The 9,912-nt window shown below is 39.3% G+C and overlaps 2 protein-coding genes across 2 annotated transcripts; both read right to left on the bottom strand.

Moving 5' to 3' along the window:
- On the bottom strand, positions 1 to 6,656 carry soul4 (heme-binding protein soul4). Its single transcript, XM_076295654.1, has 6 exons — positions 6,577 to 6,656; positions 3,323 to 3,517; positions 3,011 to 3,102; positions 2,199 to 2,337; positions 1,764 to 1,947; positions 1 to 1,465 (listed from the first exon to the last, which is right to left on the bottom strand). The coding sequence occupies exons 2-6, from the start codon at positions 3,480 to 3,482 to the stop codon at positions 1,291 to 1,293; spliced, it is 750 nt and encodes a 249-aa protein (XP_076151769.1). The 5' UTR covers positions 3,483 to 3,517; positions 6,577 to 6,656; the 3' UTR covers positions 1 to 1,290.
- Positions 6,657 to 8,439: 1,783 nt separating this feature from the next.
- pigl (phosphatidylinositol glycan anchor biosynthesis, class L) lies at positions 8,440 to 9,877 on the bottom strand. Its single transcript, XM_076277737.1, has one exon. It carries the CDS (start codon positions 9,853 to 9,855, stop codon positions 9,019 to 9,021), a length of 837 nt encoding a protein of 278 aa, XP_076133852.1. The 5' UTR covers positions 9,856 to 9,877; the 3' UTR covers positions 8,440 to 9,018.
- Between the last annotated feature and the right edge of the window lie 35 nt (positions 9,878 to 9,912).

Below are 9,912 nucleotides of genomic sequence, written 5' to 3'. Positions count from 1 at the left end.
TTCAGTTTCATAAGAGTTTTTCTTTTATTATTGTTTCTCAAAAGAAAAATATAAAATATTAACAGCTCTCTGTTTCAATTTCATATCTCAATAGTACATTGCATAATGCCACATTTTACATTAAACTGTAATAGTTGTACAGTAATTGTCCTGCAAAGTCAGTTAAACCATAAAATCACTGAACAGCAGATGCAACATTAAAAAAACAAGCAACCTAGCAAAAGGGTGTCACACTGAACCATATTATTTTAAAAACACTATTACAACATGGAAAAAACTACTGTTACAAAAATGCAAAGGCTGTAAACACAACATGACACAAAGAAGAAGATATGAGAACCCCCCTTCCACCCCCCATTTGTATAAGAAATGTACATAATCCTCAGATAACTCTCGGTTCGGCTGCTCAAAAATTAGTTTTTGCTCTTTAAAAAAATGTACATTTGCCATTAAGGCGAAGAAGTCTATTGTTATGGCCATTCTGCCACCTAGTGGCCAGCATGGTTATTTACCACACAACTTTTTTTAGTCACAGACACTGTACTAGTTAAAAAGTACTGGGAAAGAGTGTATCTCTTGTATAGTGAAAACAATCATTAGTTAGATATTCAATCAGTCGATGTCAATAACTCCATCTGTGTAGTGTGAATTGAGAATGGGCAATCGCTCTTACTGTCTGCAATTGAAAAGTGGTTTGGTCTGAGAGGGCCTTCAACTGGTCGAGACAAACTGTAGAGACGATATAGGTATAAAGAGGAGGAAGATTCCACAAGGAGAACAACTGTCTTACTGTTGGGGACACTGGTAAGAAATGTTCTTGGACAGACAACGAGAGGAAATGACAATTATCAGGTGTGTAAATAATAACAATAATAATAATAATAATAATAATAATAATAATAATAATAATAATAATAATAATAGCTGCAGTCTAGTTTGTCAGAAGTATTACTCGTAGCCACTGAGTCATCACAGGAATTGGGACAAAGATAAAAACATTACCAAAGTGCAGGCATCATGTAGCAGACACAGCTAAAAGAGAATCATGCTCTTACAGAAAGACTGGGCTTACAATTAGATTGTGCTTTGAGGGATGTTGATTAAAATAAATATTTAGCACACAGTAACTATGTACACTACAAAGCAATGAACACGCCTGCCAACCAACACACACCTGATGCATTCATGCGGTCTCTGAAGAGAGTAGGGAAGGGTACTCGTTGTATGACAAGTTATAAATGTGTGGGGTCCACAAAATGATTGCAGTACAACTGAAGGGGTCTCTGTAGTTTATTGATCTCTACGGATAAACCAGATCTCATTTCTGCGTCCAGGAACCCCTGGGTTCTCGTAGGTTGCTACCATGTACATGTGGCGATGGACGTTCTCCACCTCCCCAAGCAACTCCCACAGAAGGTGAATTTGCCGCTGTACAGTCTCCTCAGTGGTGGTCCCATAAAACACTCTGATGGAGACCAGACATTTACAATGCAATACATTTGATGAACTTACTACTACGGTATGACACATAACAATTCACTTTACTCACATCTTCTATTTATTCCTGTGTTTATTACACACACACACATGTATACGTAAATATGTATATATAAACTTTGCATTAATTCACACTGGAAGTGACAAGCATTTCCCTACATATTGTACCTTGTATAACTGTATGTGACAAAGCTCATGTCACACAACACATAATGGCCAAGGTAAGCTTAAGTTCTGCTTCCAGATTAAGAAACCTGTTTCCTTACCGTGTGATAACTCTCATAGGTTCTCTGTGAGAAATGGTGATTTCAGGGTCATTGGACTGAGGTGGGTTGGTCTGGTACTGTCCAGGCAGGTAGTAAGCGGTCACCACATCCTTCATAAAGTCAGTCCCGCTCTCTGACAACTGAAACTCAGCCAGCACAGGTACAGTCATGCCCAAGTACTTGCCTACAGAATAAAACAAACAGGAGAGGTCAGACACAAACCACATAACTGTACACAAATGTTCCCTCCCTCTAAGATTTCATATAGACCACCCTCTCACCATCTCTGCACCAAATGAATAAACCTCTTTCAACTAGAATTCAACATTCTTTAAAAAAAAAAAACATTTTGCTAACCTAAATAAAATGATTCTAGGTATACCATCATTTCTTAAGAAAAAGTTAAACAATTGCAAGGATGCATGTTTTACCCACCAGCAGAGCTCTCCTTGCAGATAAAACGCATGAGTTGCATGAAGGCGAGAGAGATGCTTTGTTCGTACATTTTCTCTGATTTGGTGATGCATGCCCACTTTCCTGCTGGATATAGCCTCTCCTCAATCACTTCTCCCAGCTACAGCCAATCAGCAACACGTATGCGCGTGTGAACACACACACACACACACACACACACACACACACACACACACACACACACACACAAAGATATGGCAATTAAGACTATTAAGTCAAGTTCAGTGAAAAAAAAATATTCATTATAAAAAAATAACTAAACCATTTTCAAGTCTTTCAGCCCTTCACTATGAATGTGTCAGACAACACAGCTAATACATTATTTATCTAGTGCAGATGTAACGGTAGCCAGCTGGTACGTAGCTGTGCAGTATCTGTGTTAGGTAAACCTCCCTTCCAACGCCCTAAGAGACGCGCCAGTAAGAGAGCTAGCACCATGGACCTTTAGCTCGATTGCTAGCACACTCCACACCCAATCTGAGGTGCTGTTGTTTGCACGTTCGATGCTGGATGATTACAGGACTGAACCGCTCGGTAAACACAACACAGGCTACACTGACATCAACATATAACACATAAACATCAGCCACTGCCATCAGTACATGTCATATTATTTGCCAATAGGCCGATACCAGAGAGGGTTGGAGCGGATCTTTGCCGATATCAGTCAACAAGAAAAATATTTTCCGACACTGATGTTAAGCCAATATATCGGTGCATCCCCAATTGAGTAACCCAATTGTTCGGAATTAAGTAACAGAACAGTGGCATACCTTTTCACGTCTAGATATAACAGAAAAGGGCACCGGCTCCCTTTCAGTCTCCTGGTTCCTCCGGGTCATCTCAGCAATGGGTCCGGTCATTTCTGTCAGTACAGAGCATTATATATATATTGCATTATTACAATTGGGTGCAGATTTTGAGTAAAACACAAGTAGCTTTACCATCAAACATATCCTCTTCTAACAGTAAAATGGAGTATAATCAGTTATTATAAAATCTTAATGATGCATTATACAGAAAATTAATTCTGAGAATAATTGCTCAATTCATTTCTCATAGTAAACAAGCATGTTCCTGTGTACCGCGTGGAACAGACACATGGTGGGTCCGACCCACAGCCTGCCAATGGGCAAGCAGTCTGTCTTGATTCTCATCATCCATTGGCTCAGAGCTGTCTGTGATGTCATCATCCAGCTGTTCATCATCCAATGCGGCAAGGTCTTCAATTGAGATCAATGCCATTTTCCTGGCTTAATGCCTCTTGGAGTTGGACTGAGCTGTGGGAAGAAAATACCTTAAAAGTTTCCTCTAGGTCAGATGTTGTGAAACCAGGGAGCTTTACTTTTGACCATGTTTCAATAAACTAAGAAATGTCTTATATTCTGACCAATCTACTGTTACCTTCACTGCGCATTCGTATTTGTATAAAAAGCCATATCCATGTGAAAAATCATCACTGGTCTTTCATGCAAGGATCTTTAAGTCAGAGAGAGATTGTCCATCTTTTCAACATCATCTTTCAATCAGTAAGGCTTTTAACATTCAAGCAAAAGTTACAAAATAATTCTGACATATTCTATGCAATTCTGGCGATATTTTAGAACAATGCTCTCTTGCCTTGGTAGCCTACAGTAACATAAAGCACAGGTTGTGACCTACAGAGCCCAGGATATTTGGAAAGTTAGAGGTTTCCAAAAGATATTTTTGTATATCGAGAGAATGTGCGCTCATTTTGACTAAATTGTGGTCACACGCACAATTTGGTATATTGTGTGCTCATTTTACTAAATTGTGTGTACATTTTACTAAATTGTGCACAAATTTTACTTATTGCGTGCACGATTTACTAAATTGTGCGCTCATTTTACAAAAATTAAAATGAGAGCACAATTTAGTAAAATGAGCGCACCATTTAGTAAAACGTGCACACAATCTAGTAAAATGTGTGTATGATTTAATAAATTGAGAGCACAGTTTAGTAAAATGAGCACACTATTTAGTAAAACATGTGCACGATAATAAAATGCACGCACAATTTAGTAAAATGAGCGCACGTTTTCTGGATGTTCACCAAAAAATATCTTGCAATGACCCCTCCAGGGTTCCGTAGTCACCCTTGTCAGTAGATTATAGATTTTAAGGCCTTAACATAAGTCTAGCTATTATTATAAATATAAATCTTTGTTATTTGTAAGTAAGTAAGTAACTTACATTTATATAGCGCATTTTTCTATGCACAGAGTGCAACCCAAAGCGCTCCACATACAAGACATTAACACACAGTCGCCAGTGTACCCGTGACACCAAGACATGACAAATAAATTTTAAAAATAATAAATTACACACAAGACAAAAGATGCAGGATGGAGCGGCGTAGTCGCCAGCGTACCCCTGACACTAAGACATACAGACAACAAACAAATGAACAAATAATAAAAAGTAAAAAAGAAAAATTCATGTTAAATTGGTTGCATCCAACCTGCTGATGTCTAAAGCCATATCTGTTCAACATGCACTACTATAATATACAAACCATAACGCATAAAAAAACACTTATTAAACTAAGCTTTAAAGAGGGATCTAAAGGGATATCTGTTCCACATGCACTTCGTCTATTAAGTGTTTCTTATTCATTATGGTTTGTATATTATAGTATTTATTTATTTTTCATTAGGCTATTGATTGAATTGACATTGTTGTTTATTATTGCTGTTCTCCTTGGTGTAGTCTTACAAACTTTTTAAATTGTTTACTGTTAAATTTAACTACTGTATTGTTGTTATTTGTATGTCGCTTTGGTTAATTAGGCTTATTTGGTTTATTTGGTACATTAGTTTTCGGTTCCTGGGGATACAGATCACTGACTCCCTCTCATTGTCCCTACACTCCACCTGTACCCTCAAGAAGGCACAGCAGAGACTGTTCTTTCTGAGGAGGCTAAAGAGCTTTGGGGTGAGAACAAAAACCCTGGTGAACTTTTATCGTTGCACTACTGACAGCATCCTGACTGGATGCATCACAGTGTGACTGGGGAACCTGTCTGCTCACAATCTCAAAGTATTGTCAAGGACTGTCAGGACTGCATCCAAAATCGTTGGGGCTCAGCTTCAAATGATCTACTCCAGACGCTGTCAGAGGAGGGCTGAGTCCATCATCAAGGATGCCAGCCATATCCAGCTCACTCCCTCTTCTCTCTGCTTCCCTCTGGCAAGTGCTACCGGAGCATTACCACCCACACCACACGATTCAGAGACTGTTTTTTTCCACAAGCTGTCAAGATGTCCCATGTCCATGAGGTTTTATTTATGCATTGCATGCAAGTATAGTGGGTGTGTGGGGGGTATATGGCTTTATAATGTGTGCATGGATAGTTTGGCTATGTGTGGTACTGTAGAGGTGGTACTTCTTCAACTCCCTTTATTTAAGGCCCCCCCCTCCCCTGTGTTTATTTACCCCTCCTTGCACTACTGCAACTGTGGCACAATAATTTCGCTATAATTGCAAAGTATATGCGACAATAAAACTTGAAACTTGCTATACCATTACCCATAACAATTACTTGCATGAAACTGCGCATAGAGTGTCTTTATAACTGATGCAATACTAATGTTCTTTATAACTGACCAACCCGGATATTATTTGAACAAAATTGCTTGCCTGAGCTCACTCAAAATAATCCTGCCATAAAATGTCCAAATATCCCAACTGAATGTCAAGGGGAAACATGGACTGGGTAGCTGGTAGGCTACCGTAGGGAACTTTGAGGATTAAAGCTAACATCATCATGGTCGGCGATTTTCATCAAAAAGTTACTGGATCGTAAGGTGTCTACATAAACGACACGATGTAGTTAAGGGCATATTCATTATAGCATGCATGACACCCATTAATTCACTGAACGAGCAGGAGAATCACCAAATAAAACGTAAGGTCAGCAGCAGCACCACAAAAAAGCTAACATGGCAAGGCAAGGCAAGGCAAGCAGAAAAAAAAACATGATCGAACGCTTGATTGAACAGAGGCTTCGAATAACCACACATTTAAAATAACAAGTAGGCTATGGTAGTATCACCTCTCCGAACAGTTTAACCACTAGAGCTACACTACACGAGTGTTTTTATTAAGCGGTGGAATTAAAATAGGTTATCTTTACAGTTTAACAATCTAGGCTAGCTAGCAAGCTAATATTTCCCCATAAACACTATGCTGGAAACTGCACACAGCAAACTTTGCCTAACGTTATGTTTTAGCCTTCCCTTTTAATAATCTGGCGATTAGGCTAGCCTATTCGATTGTTTCGTTTGTAACAATGCTTGTGTCCTAATGTAGCACTTACCTGCGGGGGGAAGTTGATTGTAGCAAAAGGTAGAATCTGTGTTTATGTGTCACCCGTCGGTCCGTCAGTCAGTTGACGTAGGCTACACGTAAAAATGTTGTCCGAGGAAGACTCACTTGCGACACTAGAGGGCATTATCCTTTCAGAGAAAAATGTAACCGCGCACTAAAGTGTTTGTTATTTGAGGATCTTAAAAGAAAACGCGCTTGCTTGGGTTTACAACCCAAATTTAGGTCTCGTTAGAAAATACAGCATGCCGTGTGATGTGCTTGTCTGTGATTAATCACACGTGGAACTCACAAGTGAAATAAAATAAGTCATTTATTTTAGGCTACTTATTTTATTTAAAGGAGTTAACGTTCACACCTGGGGTGAAAAGTAGCCTAGCAGTCAGACAAATGTAGGGTAGCCTATCTTACTCCTTGCAGGTCAAGGGTAAAACAAATGATTCCAGTGTGTGAGACCCAGTTTACAGCAGAACAGGTAGGATGATTCAGATTGAAAAAGGGTTTGAATATGGTCTGACATTATCTCCAAAATAAATGTGCATGCCCCAGGCTCTGTGTGGTCTACTTCTGTGTTGTGTTTTCACATGTCATGCAATGATTGAATTAATTTAAACTGCATATGTTGACCGTTCCTGGAACAACTTCTGCCTGCAACAATCACACGAAACCACAAGATCATCATAGGGTCACAATTTTTAGGAATTATCAGGGAATTTAAGGCAAAAAACTGTATTCTTGAAATACTTTTCAAAATTCCTGCTATTACAGAACTAGCCTATAACTATCACAGATTATTACAGAACTAGCCTATAACTATCACAGATTATTACAGAACTACTATAACTATCACAGATTATTACAGAACTAGTCTATAACTATCACAGATTATTACAGAACTATTACTTCTAGTCTTTCATGTCTAATCTCAGGTGCCACTTCCCTTGCCCATTATTTTACGACCCTGAGATTAGAATTGAGAATTCAGCTATATACTTCAGCCGGCACTCTCACCTGGACATGGCTGCAGCCGATTGCCATACATCTGCTTCCTGTCAGCTGTTGCTCATACCAGACTGCATTAGCATCATCATTTCCATGATGTCAAGCCCCCCACCACTGACCTGAGTTCAACTGGTGGACCACTTTGAGACATGGTTTTCAGTTCACCTTGATATTTTTTGCTTGTCTGTTACAAGTGTAATTCTCTTTGCAGCCATGGGGTGGGAGCATCAGTGCGTGTGACATTGGATGCTGAATAAGCTTAAGGTTCGCTTTGTGCTGGAGTGCCCTGGAACCCCTAGGTGGTTGTTGAGAGAAGGACATTGCACAAACGGTTAACATAATGAACACATACTCTGCATAATCTACTGTCACACAAGAGTTTTCAGTTAGGTTTCTTTCAACTCCGCTACAAAAGTCTTCCCTACCAATCGCAACAGCAAAATATGACTTCCGTTTTGTGCAGAGAGGAGACTTATATTCTGACCGATGCATATTATATAGTATATTTATTATATTTCATTCATTTAGTATGTGTGTATATATATTATTTATAAACATGTTGTTTCTTCTGTCTACCTTGTGTGTGTTTTATGTGGATTCTGGTGATTTTATATGAGTTTGCAGTGCAGTTTCCCTTCAGGGATTAGTCAATCTACCCATTTTACCCTAACTCCAGCAGGAAGGGAGTCTGACGGTTAATCTGAAAGTTGAGGGAAGTGGGTGCTTTTCTAGTGGTTACAACAGCAGAGTTCTGAATCAGTGTTCTATGGCCAATACAACTTAAAGCTGTATATTGGATGTGGCTTCATTTTGTTTACTGACTATTTTTAAAGCAGTGTGCGTAAGTGCATGATTAACATAGTAAAGATATTTATTTTTACAGTGATGGAATAAAAGTCCTTAATTACAAGAGGAAGGCACCAGCTCTGCAACATCAATGTAAAAACAGGCCTACAATTCAGCTTCACAAAACCAAGTAACAGAACAGTCCTAACAGTGTCCATTGAGATACATTTGAACTGAATGTTTTCTTTAGAAGAGTCATGAACCAAAGGCAACATCAATTAGCATGGTTCAACAGCATCTATTACCGGTATATGCTTCAATTTAACAAAGGGTCAAGAAGAAAATCGGAAGATACAACTCAATAACATTAAAATAAAATGTCAGTGCATACACCAGCAGCCGTAGTCGGTGAAAAGTAACATACGGTTTAACTGTGTCTTTATGCAGGCCAGTCCATACTTGTAAACATAGCCCAGTCATTCCAGTGTATTGGTCAGTGTGTCCATACTCGTAACAACGTAATCGTTCCAGTGCATTGGTTAGTAGGGGCTACCAGTCATTTCAGTGCATTGGTCAGTATACCTCTAGTTGTAAGTGGTGAATTTAGTGCATTCCTCAAGTTGTGTGGACAAAATGGAAGGTCAAACTAATAGACTTTGATATCTTTCCTGGAAAGGGGGATGTCTTGGAATGTGTTGACAAACATATAGCGAGAAAAGAGTATATAGAGGTGGCGAAACCACAACAACTGGCTGCGATGACAGAACATGGCCCTTTTGGCTTGTTTGTATTCTTTTGAACCAAGTATGCAGCACAGGTCAGAGGGAATTAGCCAACTGATAGGCAGCTCCAAGATGGAGAAATACTTTCTGAAGATGCTGATGGTGTTCAAAACCAGGACATGACAGTCATGTGGTACTTTCCCAGTGACAGCAAGATGACTGAGGGCCTTGTAGATGGCAATGTGGTTGGCATGGCCACTTACTCCACTTCCGTCGAATGTCAGTACAACGTTGATGGAATGTGTCTGGATGTGTCTCAAAATCAGGTTTGATGTGAGAGAAATGCTCCATTCTGCTTTAGGATCATCTTGAAGATCTTTGTGCTCAATTATGAAGACTTGGGATGCTGCTATTCCCAAAACGGCTGCACTGTCGAGGAGTTCTTTTTTGCGCTGCACGCCCTGATTGTAGTAATTACCAGATGACAAGCATAATAACTGCACAGAAACATTCTGCTTCAACAACATAATTATTGAAGGACTGAAAAACATGCACTCATCATCAGGATGTGCAATTACAAACAATGCTCGCCCTGAATCAAGTGCGAGAGAAGTTTCTTGTACATCTCGGAAACCCCTTTTATGTTCAGGGTAATTGGATAAAATACCTGACATTACGGATGTCCTGTGATATCGATGATAAATCCATTTTATCCAACCTACGTAAAATGCAAACAAAAGTATCACGGACGACAAAATCATGTTCTGTTCAAGCTTCCGTGTTTGCCCGCCGTGTTTGATGACGTAAATATCCCGCGC

Source organism: Alosa pseudoharengus, unplaced genomic scaffold (genome assembly GCF_046254945.1).
Source record: "Alosa pseudoharengus isolate Yale_2024_CS ecotype anadromous, Long Island Sound unplaced genomic scaffold, YU_APseudo_1.1 YU_APseudo_1.1_scf_1, whole genome shotgun sequence".
NCBI classification, from domain to species: Eukaryota; Metazoa; Chordata; class Actinopteri; order Clupeiformes; family Clupeidae; genus Alosa; species Alosa pseudoharengus.
This window is presented reverse-complemented; position numbering and strand designations above follow the sequence as displayed.

Excerpts from the sequence above, each read along its gene's own strand:
- pigl (XM_076277737.1), bottom strand. The coding sequence starts at position 9,855 with ATGATTTTGTCGTCCGTGATACTTTTGTTTGCATTTTACGTAGGTTGG.
- soul4 (XM_076295654.1), bottom strand. The coding sequence starts at position 3,482 with ATGGCATTGATCTCAATTGAAGACCTTGCCGCATTGGATGATGAACAG. Across the intron at positions 3,103-3,322 it reads CCATGTGTCTGTTCCACGCG|AAATGACCGGACCCATTGCT; the intron begins GTACACAGGAAC and ends CTGTACTGACAG. Across the intron at positions 2,338-3,010 it reads TTATATCTAGACGTGAAAAG|CTGGGAGAAGTGATTGAGGA; the intron begins GTATGCCACTGT and ends GATTGGCTGTAG.